This window comes from Etheostoma spectabile, chromosome 2 (assembly GCF_008692095.1).
Source record: "Etheostoma spectabile isolate EspeVRDwgs_2016 chromosome 2, UIUC_Espe_1.0, whole genome shotgun sequence".
NCBI lineage: Eukaryota > Metazoa > Chordata > Actinopteri > Perciformes > Percidae > Etheostoma > Etheostoma spectabile.
In genome coordinates this window covers 21,563,242-21,580,291 of record NC_045734.1, presented here as the reverse complement: position 1 = coordinate 21,580,291, position 17,050 = coordinate 21,563,242, and the positions used below count along the sequence as shown (strand labels likewise).

The window sequence follows — 17,050 nt, the reverse complement described above, 5'->3', positions numbered from 1 at the left end:
TGTGTGTGTGTGTGTGTGTGTGTGTGTGTGTTAGTTACGGACTGTGGAAATTGGTGGCAAGATTCCACAGCAAACCACAGCTGAGTTACTCTGCAGAGTTTGAGGTCAAAGAATACGGTGAGTTACAGCAGAGGTCTTCTTTATCTCTAAACCTACACCACCTCTCCTTACTTTTTAACTTATTTAAAACACAATAAAATGCATTTCATTTTTCAGTGCTGCCCAGCTTTGAGGTTAAACTAAAGGTTGAGAGCCCCTTTTTCTATGTGGACAGCCAAGAGCTCACAGTCAACATCAAAGCTATGTATGTAAAAAAAAGAAGAAAAAAAAGTTTTGTGGCTTCAAAAAAAAGTTTTGATTGGTACATCAATAAGTAGATGTCAGGTTTTTTTTATTTTTTATTAAATTTTAACCATGATCATTCTTACACTCTATTTTAACTTGTTGTGAAATAACAATTTGTGATTTTAGGTATCTCTTTGGAGAAGACGTGGATGGGATGGCCTATGGGGTATTTGGAGTTATGCATGGGGGTCAAAAAAATAGCTTTCCCAGCTCGCTTCAGAGAGTGCCAGTTAGTACTCACACATTTGCTCAATCACTGTCAAACTTCCGCTGTTTGTGCTTGGCATTGAATAAGTGTTTCAAAATAACTGAATTGTATGTAAGTAAAGTGAAGTACCAACTGTCCACTGTAATTCTAGTTGCATTTCTTAATTACTGTATGTCACATTCCTGTAGATAAAGGGTGGTAACGGAGTGGTCACTTTGAAGAGAGAGCACATCACACAGACTTTCCAGAACATCAGTGACCTGGTGGGGAGTTACATATTTGTAGCTGCTGGTGTGCTGACAGAGAGTGGTAAGAAAGAGAGTAGTGTGTGTGTGCGTGAGTGTGTGTGTGCGTGTGTGTGTGTGTGTGTGTGTGTGTGTGTGTGTGTGTTTGTGTGTGTGTCTGTCCATGGGTTTTTACATGTGTTTCTGTCAAAATACTCTATCCTCACACAGGTAGTGAAATGGTGCAGGCAGAGTTGAGAGGTCTCCAGATTGTTAAATCACCTTACACCATCCACTTCAAGAGAACGTCCAAATATTTCAAACCAGGAATGTCGTTTGACGTTGTGGTAAACTACACACTCATTTATACATTTATTTAAAATGACGAATTTAAATTAAAATAAACTTATTTTAATTCCTTCAAATACAATGTCGCTTGTAAAATTCAGTGGTCATAAGCCATCATTCAGGAGTACTATTCTGAAAGGTACATTGATATTAGTCAATATTTTATTTATATATTTTATTGCCAGAATGTCTGGCAATGTGAGACTTTATTTCTTCAAACAAAAGACAATACACAGACTTTTTATTACTTCATGGGTCTTGATAATGATGTAAATGCCAGTCTTTTCAAATGGATGAATTTCCTGAGAAAAATAATACCCGACATGTAGACATACTAAACCACTATTATCTCAGTCATAAAAGCAAACAAATATAACTGCTCTTTCATCAGAGCTACTGCAGTTTGCGGATGCTTTTACTATTTCCATAACAATAATATGTTGTACTTAAACTTGTTTTCATTAGTCAATCGGATGTTTTCTGATTGTTTCTTTGATTGCAGATTGAAGTTGTGAATCCTGACAGCAGTCCGGTACACGGTGTTGTTGTGGTGGTCGATCCGGGTGAAGTGCAGGGCCGCACTTCAGCCAATGGAATGGCTAGGCTTGCCATCAATACAAAGGAAAATTCTGAACCATTGACGGTGACAGTTAAGTGTTGAAATCGGCTAAAATTGTATTTATTTACGGTTTTGTGTTCATTTAGGAAATGTAGGCATTAAGTTAACATGTATGAGAAAAAAAGTATGCCTACCTGTGTGTTTAATTGTAGGCAAAGACCAAGGATCCTCATATTTCATCTGAAAGACAAGCATCAGCCAACATGACAGCTCTCCCATACAGCACGAACAGCAACAATTACCTCCACATTGGTAAAAACTGAAATAATATCAGACAGTCAGTAATAGTTCTGCCAGTGGCAGTGCTGGCAAACTACCACACAGGTCTTTGTTATGTCTAGCACTAATTTTGCTAATTGGAATGTTGTTATTGCAGGTGTGGATACAGCTGAAGTAACATTAGGAGACAACCTGAAAATCACCCTCAACCTCAACAGGCAGGAAACTACAGAAAAAGATATCACATACCTGGTGAGAGATTTTTTTACACCTGCGCATGAGTGCATTTGTGCTTGGGTGTTTGTGTTCCTTCCAGCAACCTGTGTAATACATTACACATGCATGTCAAATAAGTACTGATCTTTGTTCCTAGATCTTGAGCAGAGGTCAGCTGGTGAAACATGGACGTTACAGGAACACAGGTCAAATGTTGATGTCCATGATAGTTACCATTACCAAAAACATGCTGCCATCGTTCCGCATCATAGTCTACTACCATCCAAATGACAATGAAGTGGTGTCGGACTCTGTTTGGGTGGATGCAGAGGACTCCTGTATGGGCTCGGTGAGACACATAACACAGATGTAGCTGAGTTTAGAAGGGCAAACAATACAACCACACACAGTTAAGTATTTTTTCACAAGTACGCCTCCTCCTTTAGTTGAAGTTGGAACCAGACAAACCCCAGTCATCCTACGAGCCTCGCAAGATGTTCAATTTGAAAGTCACTGGAGACCCAGGGGCCACAGTGGGACTGGTGGCAGTTGACAAAGGCGTCTACGTCCTAAACAACAAGCATCGTCTCAACCAGAAAAAGGTAATTTCTTTATTTCATATTTATCTTTAAAAATATTTTAAATGGGGTTTCATTTAAAAAGCTCACACATTTTGTCAGTGGATGTGGATAACCCAAATAGGTTTGTCCTGCAGTTGATACGTATACTTTACATTCTAAATATACTGAATTTATACATAGATCTCATCTAAAGTGCTTTAAAAGGCTGTCTCTCATTCACCAATGCACACATACACCAATGGCAGAAGACCTGCAGTGCAGGGCACTGGTAACCATCTGGAGAAGTTTGGGGTTTTGGCGTTTTGCTTAGAAATGCTTCAACACGAAGATGTGGAGGAGCCAAGCATCAAATCCCTTTGAATAATGGGCAACACTTATTTTACATGTGACATAACCCTACAATGTTTCTGGTTGTATTTGTGTGTGTGAATGGCTTTTGCCCTGCTCAGGTGTGGGAGATGATAGAGACGTATGACACAGGCTGCACACCAGGTGGAGGGAAGGATGGTATGGGTGTGTTCTACGATGCTGGGCTGTTGTTTGAGTCCAACATGGCTTCTGGGACTCCTTATAGACAAGGTGACACTACTTTACTTTTCCCTCTTATTCTTTTTCATCTTCCTACTAATCAATTTTTGGCCAACACTTTTCTGTATGAAAGAACTATATGTTAACATGGCTTATATTTTTGTAGGTTTTGGTTTTTACTGCCTGCAGTGTTTTAGTACAATCTCACAATGCTCATCTGGGTTGGTTCAAGCAGGCAGCTATTTACAGTTAAAATGCTCTAACATCCCACTGTACACTACCTGTGCACTACCAAATGAAAAACATAATAGTACCAGATATTTATAAGAGTTGGTGGGGAAAAATCCTAGCTACACAGAGATAGTGAATATTGGACAAGCGTTCATCAGTGGGCCAGAAACACAACTCCAAGCAGATAGTTCAAGGACACTGTTTCTAAAAACAACTTGGTGTGTTGTGTGAAAGAACAACAGAGAAAAGCAGTTTGCAAACTATGATGGCTACTTTATCAGGAGGCATGTAAACATGCATCTGTCTTAAAGCAGCTCCTACCATGCACTGATCCCCCGAAGCACTTCAGCTCCACCTTCAGGTGATAACATAGCACACCAAACCATCACTGGTATTATTACAGAACATTCTTCTAAATGTTAAGCTTTTAACTTCCTTTTCTTTTATGCTCCACACAACGTGTTACTGTTTTTTAAAGGTAATTGTAATGCTGTCAGCATTCACCTTTTTATATTGGGATTGAGGCTTATAGGCTATGTTTGAGACATATCTCCAAACCTGACACATAAAACCAAAACTACCTGCCAAATACCACTAAGGGTAATAATAAGACAATTTTCGTAATTTGGTTGAAGCCTTTCACAGTCCTGCTGATTGCCACATATGATGATCAGGGTCCCCTCAATCAAAAGGGATTCAAATCGAATGACAATATGTTTCTACAATTAAACTTTTGAGAAACATAATGTTATAATGGTCCAACAAATAAGATAGCAATAGGAGATCAATTGTGTCACACCCACACCCTGTCCATGTGACCAACCAGATAGATGACCTCACTCTGATTTTAAGAGTTTAACATCAATTACATTACAAAAACTAAGTCTGGTTCCAACCTTGTTGGGTTCTGTTAAAGATCTTGTCTGTGATGCACTTCTAGAATTGCAATGCCCGACCCCCAGCAGGAGAAAACGAGATGCCTCTATAATGGACGTCACAACCAGCTTAGGTAAGAACCACAGCTCTAAACTACCCAATAACGACATATTCAGTCATCTTCTGTCACACAGTTCAGGCTCTCCACAGTGTTTGCAGTTGGACATCTTGTGTTGTTGACTTTCACAATACTCATCTTCCCCATCCTACATGTATATACTAGTGGAAAAAGCAAGTTAAAACATTTTTCACTTTATACTTTATTTAACTTATATGTAAATCTCTTTCTTTATACTGCTACTTTTGCATGTCTGTCCAATACAAGATGAAAAGGAAGCCCTAATAGCTTGCTCTTTGGCATGTTTCATTTTTTTTTTTTTTTTTTATATTACATTTTCCAAATAAACTTGACATTACTAGTGTAATCTGCCCTTTGTTAAAATGCTTTATTCACAGGTTTCCCGTTTAACCTTCTTCTTATAGTTAGTGGTACCAGATTAGGCATTTTTCTGCTACTAAAAATTATTTGGGGCAAGTTGTGATAATTTAGGCCACTTTTTATACCAGATAAAAGAGGTTTGTTTGACCATGGCATGGTGACGACTTGCTTAATGCAGACACATCAGATGCCTCTGGACCACCCAAGAAGCACAGGACAGGAAATCTATCTTGGCTGTCTCAGTCAGAACAGCAGACAATCTAATATGACGTTGCTCAGGAACCAATGTCTGGAAACTTATTCAGAGATGTTTTGCAGAGAAGCAACTGTGCGAAACAAAACGTTAAAGTCCTTTTTGTGTTATAATGATATGTTTTTTTCAGTTCATTAAAGAAGGAAATTAATAGGAAACACCGGTCCAAACTGGCAACACTACTTGTACTCAATATCTTCTTACCTCTGTTGTTCTTCCACAACCCTCTTTCTTTTCAGCGAGTCAGTATGAAGACCAACTGCAACGTGACTGTTGTTTGGACGGGATGAGGAACACCCCCCTCTCCTACACCTGTGAGAGGCGCAGCCAGTACATCAGTGATGGTGCAGCCTGTGCCGCAGCCTTCCTACACTGCTGCAAGGAGATGGAAACCCAGCGAGCTGAGATGAAGGAGGATAGCCTCCTACTGGCTCGTAGTAAGACACAGGGACAAGGGATGGGGGGAAGCCCTGGTGGTTATTCATGGTCATAATGGTAGTTAGAAAACAGTCAACATAGTAACATTTGTAATGACACTTCAGGTGAGGAGGATGACACTTACATGGACAACAATGAAATTGTTTCTCGCACCAAGTTCCCTGAAAGTTGGCTATGGACAGATATGAAACTGCCTCCTTGCCCTGAGAAAAAAACAAACTGGTTGGTCAACTAAAGCCTGTTCACATACACAAAATATACTGACAACCTTACCTTTTCCCTCTTAAAGTTTTTTCCTTTGTTTCAGCGACACCACATCAGTGATTAAAACTGTTCCTTTGCAAGACTCAATCACAACCTGGCAGTTCACTGGCATTAGTCTGTCAAGAACTCACGGTGAGGATTCAGTGACAAAAAGCTGTCTTGTGTTTTAGTTTAACCTTGTTTTTTTTGCTGTGTTTCATGGCTTGTTTGTTGTTTTCTTTTTTGTTTTTTGAAGGTATCTGTGTGGCTGAGCCGTTAGAAGTCGTTGTCCGGAAGAACTTCTTCATTGATCTCAGGCTGCCGTACTCAGCGGTCCGTGGAGAGCAGCTGGAAGTTAAAGCTGTCCTCCACAACTACAGCCCCGATTATGTTACCGTAAGTCTGATTCGTCCAAGTAAGCCATCAGGACCATATTTTTCATAAACTATTCCAGGCCAAAAGGACAAATATTAGACTTTCATACAACAGATGGCTACAAAGGAAAGAAACTAGGCTACTTCATAGACCTTCCTCAAAGGTTAATGTGGCATTTACTTGATTTGATTACTTTAGGCCATATCTTTAGTAAGTCAACACATTGCCATGAACGTGTTCATATTTTATTGTATAAACAGTATGCACAACAATTTGTATGATATCTGAAATTACAGCAACCACCGTTAGGTTCACTGCCTGAAATGGGCTGAAACTCACCAGTACGGAGTACCGGGACTTCTGATTTTTTTCCACATAAGTACCGTTACTTCTTGCTTACTTCTTACCTGCGATGAGGAGGTCCGCACTTAACACCTACGTAACTGTGTCTCATACACAGCAGCTTAACACTGAGAAGACTGCACTGAAAATGTCCTCGTTAACATGGATAATTGTTGTGGATAAACATATTCTTGACCCTGATTGCTGGAGTCAATGTGGGGCTTACAGCAATAAATACATGTAATACATACAAATTGTAGCTATATGTACAAAGGGTTTAAACCTGAATTTGTGCAGGAACTGAATCCCTAATTTAGACAGCAACAGTATTATTTTTACTCTACATGAAATGACAAAGAGTGTGGAGTGTGTGAAATTGTCAAAATCCGATCCACTCTATGGGATTTGAAGGTATGTGTAGTTGATCATGTTTTATCAACAACCCTTACCTCACTCTCCTTCTTCATCTCTACCATGTTCTCAAGGTACGTGTGGATCTCATTGATGTGCCACATGTGTGCAGTGCAGCTTCTAAGCGTGGGAAGTATCGCCAGGAGGTTAAAGTTAGGCCCCAAGCTACAAAAACTGTGCCTTTCATCATTATTCCCACAAAGGAAGGACAATACCACATTGAGGTCAAAGCAGCTGTTAAAGACTCAGTCAATGATGGAATCATGAAGATGCTGCAGGTGGTGGTAAGAGAAACAAACTCCATGCAGTGGGTTTAGAGCTTTTCTTCTGTTGTCCACAACAATCATTACATTAAATGTCTGCAGCCATCTAATGCCAGCAGGACAGCTATGTTAAAACATCTGCAGAGTGCAGTGCCATTACACACAACTGTCCACTGGCTGAATGATTTGGCACAGTGCGCTGGAGTATGAGCCTAAAAACAGGGCCACTTGTCTTCTTTTTGAACAAATAATCCATCCATCCATCTTCGACCGCTTATCCGGTATCGGGTCGCGGGGGCAGCAGCTCCAGCAGGGGACCCCAAACTTCCCTTTCCCGAGCCACATCAACCAGCTCCGACTTGGGGATCCCGAGGCGTTCCCAGGCCGGGTTGGAGATATAATCTCTCCACCTAGTCCTGGGTCTTCCCCGAGGCCTCCTTCCAGCTGGACGTGCCTGGAACGCCTCCCTAGGGAGGCGCCCAGGAGGCATCCTTACCAGATGCCCGAACCACCTCAACTGGCTGAACAAACAATGGTTTTAAATTTACAATTGATTTGGAATTCACGCTTTAAATGATGATCAAATCCAATCATGAGATTCCCAAAGATTCCAACCCCTTATTCTGCTGTTCTGTTACACACAGAGTTTTCTAGAAAAACGTTGTGATTCCTTTTGATTGTCCTGTTGTTTTTCCAGCCTGAAGGTTTACTGATAAAATCTCCTCATATTGTAACTATAGATCCTGCGAAAAAAGGTGTAGGTGAGTATTTTTTCCGTTGAGCAGCTGCAGTATGGAAAAACATTTTATATTGTATTTTTGTAACATTTTACTTTACTGGCCATTAATTACATATTAGTGATTACTGATTTAAATCCAACAGCTGGGAGTGTGTATGCAATTTTGTGTACACAACATTCTATGTACACATGTACATACAGTTTGTGTGATCAAAAACCTTGGGCACATGTCTGCCTCATCTGCCCATGTCTGCAGATCCATACAACAAGGTTCTTTTGAAAAAAACATTTCTGAAGACAGTATTATTGTTTTCCAATCTAGCCAACCTGGCAGCGTTCTCTGCAATTGTCAGGGAGCTGCAGTAAGTTCAAGCATTATGTGATAGCCCTTGCCACAGTATTGAACACCAAGACATGAGGGACGTTTGTTGTGGCAAACAGTAGCAGACCCAAAGCTTGCAAGAACATGGTGCAAAGAAAATAAAATTACTTTACTTACTTACCTGATAATTCCCTGTGTGTCAGCATGTCTTAAGCAGAGCTAGAAAGATAAATATAGACAATGTTACAAGGTTAAAAGGCTACTGATGTACACTAACCTTCTTTAATGCATAATTATCGTTCTCATTTTTATGTAATTTATGGCCTGTTAATTAAAAAGTTACCATATATGTTTAGAATTTGTGAATTAATCCCGAAACGTGCAAACATTTTGTACATTTTAGATGGTAAACAAGAAGAAATTCTCAACAGTGGAATTCCTAAGAAATCTGTTGTTCCAAACACACCTACTAGCACACAGATCTCTGTGACAGGTGAGATGTTATGACATGGTATATGGTAGAGTGCTTGAAGTATTACCTCTGCATTAAAGTGTTACAGTTGTAAGAGACGTTTTTCCTTTGTTCTTAGTGGCAAAAAATGACCTCACTTGTTCTGGAAATATTTGCAGGAAGAAGGAATAAAAATGAACTAAAGAATGATATTACCGGTAAATCAATGGTCAGTCTGATCAAACAGCCCTCAGGCAGTGGAGAGGAGAACATGATCCACATGACCCTACCTGTTATTGCAGCCACATATTTGGACAAAACCAACCAGTGGGATCCTGTGGAAATTGAGAGACGTAATGAAGCCCTCCAACACATCGAAACAGGTAGGCTCACACAAATGCATTCCTTAGCACAAATACACAACATTTTAACTACTACCAAAGGCATTAAAGCTCACTGACTTTTGCAGAAGTGGTATCAAAACAGACATTTGGTAGACAGCGGTACAAACCAACTGCTACTCATCCTGGCTTTCATGGATCAGAATCCGTATAGAAAGAAATGGCTCTCAGTAAAAGGTTTATGTGTTTGTTTCATCTAGGTTACCAGAATCAACTTGCTTACCGTAAAAATGATGGTTCTTTTGCTGTGTATCCTGATCATGGAGGTAGTACTTGGTGAGGCCTTAGAACATGCATGAACTCACATGCACATCCTCCTTTAATGACCAATTTAACTGAACCATTACATCTCCTGCTCTCCTCTCTAAGGCTGACAGCCTATGTTGCCAAGGTGTTTTCCATTGCCAGCAACCTGGTGGCAGTGCAGAGAGAAGACATCTGTGACGCTGTTAAGTTTCTGATTCTCAACATGAAGCAATCTGACGGCTTTTTTACAGAAGTTGAAGCGGTGTCCCACAGAGAGATGGCTGTGCGTGCATTGATTTCATTAACATCAATTCAATGCAATTTACTTATAGAAGAGAGAGTTATCTTGAGACACTTTACAGATAGAGTAGGTCTAGAACACACTCTATAATCAGTTTTTATCTTGATGCTAAACAAATGACTGTATCTAAATGAAAACCATTACATGTCACTGGCTATCATTTACGAATAAACACGTTTTACACTGATGATTGTAATGATATTTTTGTGTTTGTTTTTAGGGTGATGTCCACGGCAGAGATTCAGATGCCTCCATGACTGCCTTCTGCCTCATTGCTATACAGGAGTCTCGCACACAATGTGCTGCCACTGTTAATGTGAGTACCTCATCTGCATACAATTAGCTGACCCCAATAGTAACCCCAATAGTTTTTTTCACACACTGTGGTAACAACTTTGGTTTTGAGTATCGAGCACTTTTGGTAGTATCAGTAAAGACTACTAGATTTGGTATTGTTACATCCTTAGTGCATGCGCTGATCGGAACCACAATTTTTTAACCCTCTTGTTGTCCTTGGGTCAAATCTGACCCCTTTTTAAAAGGTTTCTATATCAGATATGTAGGTTTCGTTTAACTAAATTTTAATACAAAATAACGTGGATGGTTCCATACAACGCTCTTCACAAGTTAAATAAATGATCAGTTCACTTTCATTGAATGTTTGGGTGTTTTATTCAAAATTATAGCATGAAAAGAAAAACTGGTAATAGAACGTTGAAAAACATAGGAAAAAAATGTCAGAAAAACACAGAAAAAAGTGACAAAAACATCAGAAAAAGTGACAGAAATGTCAGGAAAATCTTCAAAAACTACAGCATAAGTGACAGAAGTGTTGAAAAAGATGACCAAAACATTGGAATCTTTTTACATTTAAACCCAGAACAAGAAGTTGCATGGTAGACGGGGAAGACAAAACAAGGGTTAAAAGACATAATTGGTAAGGAAGGAGTCCACAACACAAATCTTAATGATCTACTGCTACTTTTAACACAGTCTGGTAATTACCAACACACTCTTTTGCCAAAAAAATTAATTAAAATTAATATCATTGACTTTGTCATTGTCTGCCAGCTATTATGTTGTATGAGAAGGTTACCGTTCAAGGTATTCGCTGATGACCACTGCCTGTTCCCTTATCTATCTGTTCTCCTGATATTCTCCTTTCTTATTCCTTCATCTTTTCCTTTTGTCCAGAGTCTGCAAGACAGTATAGACAAAGCAGCGGCCTATCTGGAAAAGCGTCTTCCCAGCCTAATCAACCCATATGCTGTTGCCATGGCATCATATGCCCTGGCCAATGAAAACAAACTGAACAAGGAGATACTCTTCAAGTTTGCTTCCCCAGGTTTCTTCATACGATATTCACATACGCATTCAAAAAGAGTGTAGATGAATGTGAATGTTAAAGTAAAATAAGACTATTGCATATTGATGCAACAACTATGTATACATAAATGTATACTTGAGCCAAACTGATGAACAATTTAAGATAATCAGAGATACTGGTTTCATACGTCATTATTGATGTTTAGTTAGATAATAAAAAACAAGAGGCTGCTGAAATGTCTAAGAGATTTGTGACGTTACATAGAAATAATCATGCCCTTACATAGTTTGTCCACTGCAGTACATATCTCGGCTTCTACAGTTTAGTAGTGCATTTGAATTTGTCTGTGTTGTCCTCAGAGTTGTCCCACTGGCCAACACCTATGGGACGCGTTTACACACTGGAGGCCACAGCTTACGCTCTCCTGGCTCTGGTCAAGGCCAAGGTGAGAATATCCCAGTTATCTGTATCTGTGTGTCACAAGCATGTCATGCTATAAAAACATTCAGTAGAGTAAAGCATAAAAGGCTGAAAACAGGCCTTTGGCCTTGTAGAACTGCTGCTGACCATTTTCCGAAAAGAACATCATAGTTAGTTAGAGTGGAAATCCAATTGCAGAGACTCATAACTTGTTTTGAGTAAAGTAATCCATAATTTCTATTTTGGATAAAAACAGACATGATTTTTTTAGTTGTGTATTGCTTGTATAAGGCAAATTTGATTAACAGCACAGTTAAACACAGAGATTCCAACCCTTTTCTCATGTTAATAAAGGCCTTTAAAGAAGCCATGCCTGTAGTAAGATGGTTCAACAAACAGCGACGAGTGAATGGAGGCTATGGATCTACTCAGGTAACCCAGACCTTTTTATCCTCTCATCACACCCATACACTGTGCTTCTCCAGGTCTTTTTAGCACTGCTTCACTCATTTTTTGAGATGGTTCCCCCATGAAAAAAGACCACACAAGTTATTTGTTCAAGTGCTGTAGTACTTATGACAGGAGCAAAGCGTGAAGCAAGGTGACAAATTATTGGAGCGCCAAACTTTTCCTAAAAGGGTGGTTGGGGTGGTGGATGGGTCTAACATACAGGACTTTCAAACAAAGGAGTTTTTTTAAGTTTATGGAACAAGAGAACTACGTCACATTCTGCAAATCGTGCATAAGTGAAGCAACATAACAATGTACTGATTTTTACCCAAACCACGGTCTTTTTCTAAACTTAACTAAGTAGTTGTGCCTAAATCCAACCAAACTGTGACAGTTCAGAATATTACCAATGTGTTTAAAACCATAAACAGTGTGTTTTCTGGTTTGGATATGGGGGCAGAAAACGCTCCTGTGGGTCATAACTCCTGCCACCGCTAGTGGTGCTAATTTATGAAACTCTCCCATGGGTTGTATTAGAGGGTAGGAATAATCAACATATGGCCATATTATTTGGAGGACTTGTGTTTTCAGGTAGTGTGGGCCAAAACTATGTAATTTTTCCCGCTCAATCTTTTTCTCTCTAGGCTACTATAATAGTGTACCAGGCTATAGGAGAGTACTGGACTAGTGCTGAAGAACCAGACTATGATCTGAATGTGGACATTTTATTACCGGGCAGGTCAAAGCCTGACAAGTATAACTTCAACAGGGACAACCACTACGCCACCAGAACATCTAAAGTGAGAAGACCAACAAACTCACAGTGGCTCATTAATATCTTCATTACTGTTGTTTTCTGTATGTTTCATACGGCTGATCCCTGACTGTGTGGGTGTGTATTGGCTTCTTTAAATCCCACAGATAAAAGACATAAACCGAAATGTGAAAGTGACTGCCACAGGCACAGGAGAAGCAACGCTGACAGTAAGTACAATTTAATATTTTAGTAAGAGAATAAATGTACATTTGTCAACCTTGTGAGGACAATAGTGTTAAGACGGCTACCTATTGGCTTTTCACAATGCATGCAATGTCTATGTGATAGATGGTGTCGCTGTATTACGCTCTGCCTAATGAAAAAGAGAGTGACTGTCAGAAGTTTAACTTGTCCGTGCAGCTCCTCCCAGGTAATGTGGTGCCCTCTGTCTCTTCCTGTTCATCTATTTGGCCTTATTTGTTGTTATTTTGGTGGTGATGGCACAGTGGATAATATGACACAAGCCTTTGGTGTGGGAGATCTGGGTTTGATTCCCACTGCAATCCATCAATCAATGTGTCCCTGAGCAAGACACTTAACCCCTAGTAGCTCCAGAGGCGTGCAACCTCTGACATATATAGCAATAGTAAGTCACAAGCTAAATGACATGTAATATAATTTTGTATTTCTTTGTCTGCTTTGATTTATCTATTTTGTATTGATATCTGCTGTCTGTTTATCCTTTTTCCAATTTTGTTTTATTGGAAAAGATTCATGTTCATCTAATCTTTTGTTCCTCCAGAGAAAATGGATGAGGAGGAGAAAATATACAAGCTGAAAATAGAGATTTTGTAAGTAAATTGAGGAAATTGCACATAACATTAAATTAATTTAGTACATGTGTTTTTCTGATTTCTGTCATTCCCTTTTCAGTGTTGTCATTGTATTAAATTGCCCCATGTACACAATTTTATGTTTGCTCTTTCTATTTATCTAACTTGTCATTCTTAAAAACTAGGTGTTAGTAATGTCGCAGATGTTATGGTCACTTATTTTTTAACAAAGGTTTAATTAAGTTTAAACCTTTATACACATTTGAACAAATAGATAAGTAACATACCAGCTGGTCTGGAGCTTTGGATTGTATCACCCAATATCCCTCAGCAGATTGAGTGTGGCCAGTTATTTTAAAGATGCCCTGCAACACAAAACCGTTTTTACTTTAAAATTTTTTTTAAATATGTTAGGTCTATATGTGTTTGTTATGTCGTGAATATGAAAATGAACTGCTAACTCCTCTGTCAGCTCTAGCCACTGAAAAGAAGTGGGAGGAGAAATCAGGGCAATTACAAAAGCTGGTCAGTCTGATGTCATGTTGCCTGAGCTCATTACTATTCATGAGCTCGCCCAGTTGCGCTGGGTAAAGGATGCTGATAGCCAGGCTCTCATTGGCTAGCTGTTAGCCAATCAGAGTCAAGCAGCTTAGCTAGTTGAATATTAATGAGAACTGGCACGGATCGAGCTGAGTCTTTCTGCAGGCTTCCTATACCACGCTAGAATGGCTTGAAACAAGGTAACCAAGGCATTTTTTCCACAAAACATGTTACAGAGTCCATGGTAGAACTTCAGACATTACCACAAAGTAATGAAACACATGTGGCAGGCCAACTTTAAATTTCCATTTTTCTTATCACTTCAAGGAGTTCTAGTCAAGATTTGAAATTAGTTGTTGACTGTGGAAACAGCAGTTGACGAAACTCTTACCACAAGGTCAATTTCCTCAGAAAAGATTGTTTTGTAGCTAGTAAATGTAGCTTTAAAACAGTTATGTCTTGCAACAGTTGATAAAGGTTTTTTATTATTAATTCCTTACTTATTTTAATTATTCTGTCTATTTTCTGTACAGGAACAAGGACAGGGAGCGCAATGAATCCATTTCAATCTTGGAAATTGGCTTGCTAACTGGCTTCACTGCAAACACAGACGACCTGAGCTTAGTAAGACATACACACACACACAAACACACACACACACACACACACACACACACACACACACACCCCACACACCACACACTACAGTGACCTTCTTCTGTGTGTGTGTGTGTGTGTGTGGTGTGTGTGTGTGTGTGTGTGTGTGTGTGTGTGTGTGTGTGTGCGTGCGTGCGTGTGTGTGTGTGTTTCTAGTTATCTAAAGGACGTGCCCGAACCATTTCAAAATATACAGTCAACCCCGCCCAGTCAGAAAGAAGCTCACTCATCATCTACCTGGATAAGGTAAGACATCATTGTTCTCCACCTCTGTACTTTTTCCTCACTGTCTTGTTCTTTGTTTATGTATCGCTATCTCACATTTGTCCACAGGTTTCTCACACAAGACCAGAGGAGATCACTTTTAGGATCCATCAGAAGCTGAAAGTGGGAGTCTTACAACCAGCTGCTGTGTCTGTCTATGAATACAACAACCATCAATCCAGTAACAGTAAGTCTCAAAGACAACCAGAAACCAGGATCATAATTTGCTGCCAATAGATTTCAATGAATATGGCAGGGTGGATAAGGATGTGTTTTTACATTTTCAAATGTGCAGCAATGTTGCAATTAGCACATCTTTCTTTCCCGTTGCAGAAACACATTGTGTGAAATTCTACCATCCAGAGAGGAGAGGTGGGCAGCTACTGCGGCTCTGTAGAAACGATCAATGCGAATGTGCAGAAGGTAACAGAATGATGTGATCTCAGCTGCCCATGCATGCATTTGTTACATCTGAAACCCTTGTTTGAACAATTCTAGCAGAAGGAGATAAGCTATATATTGATCACTTATTTGGTGAGTTGTACTTGACTGTGATTGTTTGCTTGTTTTAAGATCTGGTGAAGGAGATGGTCATGTAGTATACATAAGTGTAATGTTATCATCAGAATTTCCTGCCAAAGGCAACAAGCACTTGCAGGATCCTGTAGGGTCAGAGCAGTAAAAATAACTCTCTAACTTGCTTAAATTGTGACTCAGATACAGTTGCACTCAGCCATCCATCAATGCATCCACACATGTGCTGATGTAATTGAGCTATCAGTTGTGTCTTTACTTTGTGCCTTTGTATGCTTCCAGAGAACTGCAGTATGCAGAAGAAGGGCAATGTCAGCAATGATCAGCGCACAGCTAAGGCCTGTGAGACTGAAGTACACAGTAAAATAGATTTTGGTAAGTAAGTGTGTTTGTGTATGTTTTTGTGTGAGAGTGAGAAAGTGAGAGAATAGATAAGCAAGTGAGCTAACAATCCGAAACATGTCTGTCCTCAGTATACAAAGTGAGACTGGAAGATTTTACAGACGGCTTGTCTACTGATATTTACACAGTGCAAGTACTGGAAGTCATCAAAGAAGGTTGGTATTTCTTTTATTTGAACCTTAAACTGAACAGCCTAAACGTTAGCTTTCCCCAGATGCTTCCCTTGAAGTACCTCAATAGTGAGATGCCACAGTTTGTTGTCTTTCTGAATTTTAAGGGCACTTTGGCTTTCCAACAAAGCTGCTACCTGCCATGATTATACTGGGAGTACTGAAATTCTAAACTAATGTTTCTAAACTGGGCTTTATATAATGTCAACTGAATATGAAAGAAAGGACATATTTTATTACAAGTGGCTCTGGCCATCACCTCTGTGAGTTATGATTGTAGTTACCAAAGTTGGAGTTGGAGAATTGCTGAGATCTTAAAACACAGTGGCCTTGCTGAAAAGGTCAAATAGAGCAAGGAGTCAAAGTTCAACCAGTAACTAAACTGGGAAGTGTTACTGTTGCCTTTATTTTCTCTTCCAATTAACTTTGGCTAACCTGGAGGTCTGCTCACAACATGTTTGATCATCTGACTGCTCGTGTTTCTTGCAACAAAGTCCAACATGTCTTAATGAAACACAGCATCCAACATTATCATAACGGATAGAAAGGATGGTTGGAGAGTTATAAAAATACAACCTATATTGTAATTAACCACAGTTTTCTTATATGTTCTTTCTGTTCTCCTATATTTTAATTACAGGAAGTAGTGATGTGGGTCCTACGGGTAAATTGCGCACATTCCTCAGTTATCGTCACTGCAGAGCTGCTTTAGATCTGAGAACAGGCAAAACCTACCTTATCATGGGCGCATCCAAAGATATTTACAGAGACACACGCAGTCAATCGTAAGTTTGTTGTGTCTGTGTATGTCTGATGTGTTCGTTCCTCCCTTAATATTGTTGAAATTTAAAGTTGTTAACCGTTTCCCTGCTTTCTGCTGCAAAATAACTTACATGCATGCAAATCAAGCTTGTCTGCCTTGTTAAATTATGTGATATTTTTTGCGAGTCATTCATTTTTTATTTACTTTTTGTGAGGGAGAAACACAAATTTGTACTTGCCACTATATTTTTGGTC

General features: G+C 39.4%; 1 protein-coding gene across 8 annotated transcripts in view; it reads left to right on the top strand.

The window, feature by feature from the left end:
* LOC116700184 (complement C3) overlaps positions 1 to 17,050 on the top strand; it is a 134,518-nt gene that overhangs the window by 116,640 nt on the left and 828 nt on the right. For 3 of the 8 annotated variants that reach the window (XM_032533154.1, XM_032533145.1, XM_032533136.1), the window contains exons 6-42: positions 35 to 117; positions 217 to 304; positions 472 to 574; positions 742 to 862; positions 1,009 to 1,124; positions 1,628 to 1,774; positions 1,897 to 1,996; positions 2,121 to 2,215; positions 2,337 to 2,528; positions 2,626 to 2,781; positions 3,210 to 3,339; positions 4,460 to 4,528; positions 5,387 to 5,584; positions 5,690 to 5,807; positions 5,893 to 5,981; positions 6,085 to 6,224; positions 7,031 to 7,240; positions 7,917 to 7,980; positions 8,684 to 8,773; positions 8,911 to 9,114; positions 9,333 to 9,408; positions 9,502 to 9,661; positions 9,900 to 9,995; positions 10,874 to 11,024; positions 11,366 to 11,451; positions 11,781 to 11,858; positions 12,521 to 12,676; positions 12,798 to 12,860; positions 12,982 to 13,063; positions 13,436 to 13,484; positions 14,540 to 14,630; positions 14,820 to 14,909; positions 14,997 to 15,114; positions 15,261 to 15,350; positions 15,744 to 15,836; positions 15,935 to 16,018; positions 16,674 to 16,818. In XM_032533154.1, coding sequence (XP_032389045.1) covers positions 35 to 117; positions 217 to 304; positions 472 to 574; positions 742 to 862; positions 1,009 to 1,124; positions 1,628 to 1,774; positions 1,897 to 1,996; positions 2,121 to 2,215; positions 2,337 to 2,528; positions 2,626 to 2,781; positions 3,210 to 3,339; positions 4,460 to 4,528; positions 5,387 to 5,584; positions 5,690 to 5,807; positions 5,893 to 5,981; positions 6,085 to 6,224; positions 7,031 to 7,240; positions 7,917 to 7,980; positions 8,684 to 8,773; positions 8,911 to 9,114; positions 9,333 to 9,408; positions 9,502 to 9,661; positions 9,900 to 9,995; positions 10,874 to 11,024; positions 11,366 to 11,451; positions 11,781 to 11,858; positions 12,521 to 12,676; positions 12,798 to 12,860; positions 12,982 to 13,063; positions 13,436 to 13,484; positions 14,540 to 14,630; positions 14,820 to 14,909; positions 14,997 to 15,114; positions 15,261 to 15,350; positions 15,744 to 15,836; positions 15,935 to 16,018; positions 16,674 to 16,818 — 4,221 coding nt within the window. The remainder of the gene's footprint in view (positions 1 to 34; positions 118 to 216; positions 305 to 471; positions 575 to 741; positions 863 to 1,008; positions 1,125 to 1,627; positions 1,775 to 1,896; positions 1,997 to 2,120; positions 2,216 to 2,336; positions 2,529 to 2,625; positions 2,782 to 3,209; positions 3,340 to 4,459; positions 4,529 to 5,386; positions 5,585 to 5,689; positions 5,808 to 5,892; positions 5,982 to 6,084; positions 6,225 to 7,030; positions 7,241 to 7,916; positions 7,981 to 8,683; positions 8,774 to 8,910; positions 9,115 to 9,332; positions 9,409 to 9,501; positions 9,662 to 9,899; positions 9,996 to 10,873; positions 11,025 to 11,365; positions 11,452 to 11,780; positions 11,859 to 12,520; positions 12,677 to 12,797; positions 12,861 to 12,981; positions 13,064 to 13,435; positions 13,485 to 14,539; positions 14,631 to 14,819; positions 14,910 to 14,996; positions 15,115 to 15,260; positions 15,351 to 15,743; positions 15,837 to 15,934; positions 16,019 to 16,673; positions 16,819 to 17,050) is intronic. The other 5 variants (XM_032533203.1, XM_032533176.1, XM_032533186.1 and 2 more) reach the window with 3 other exon arrangements.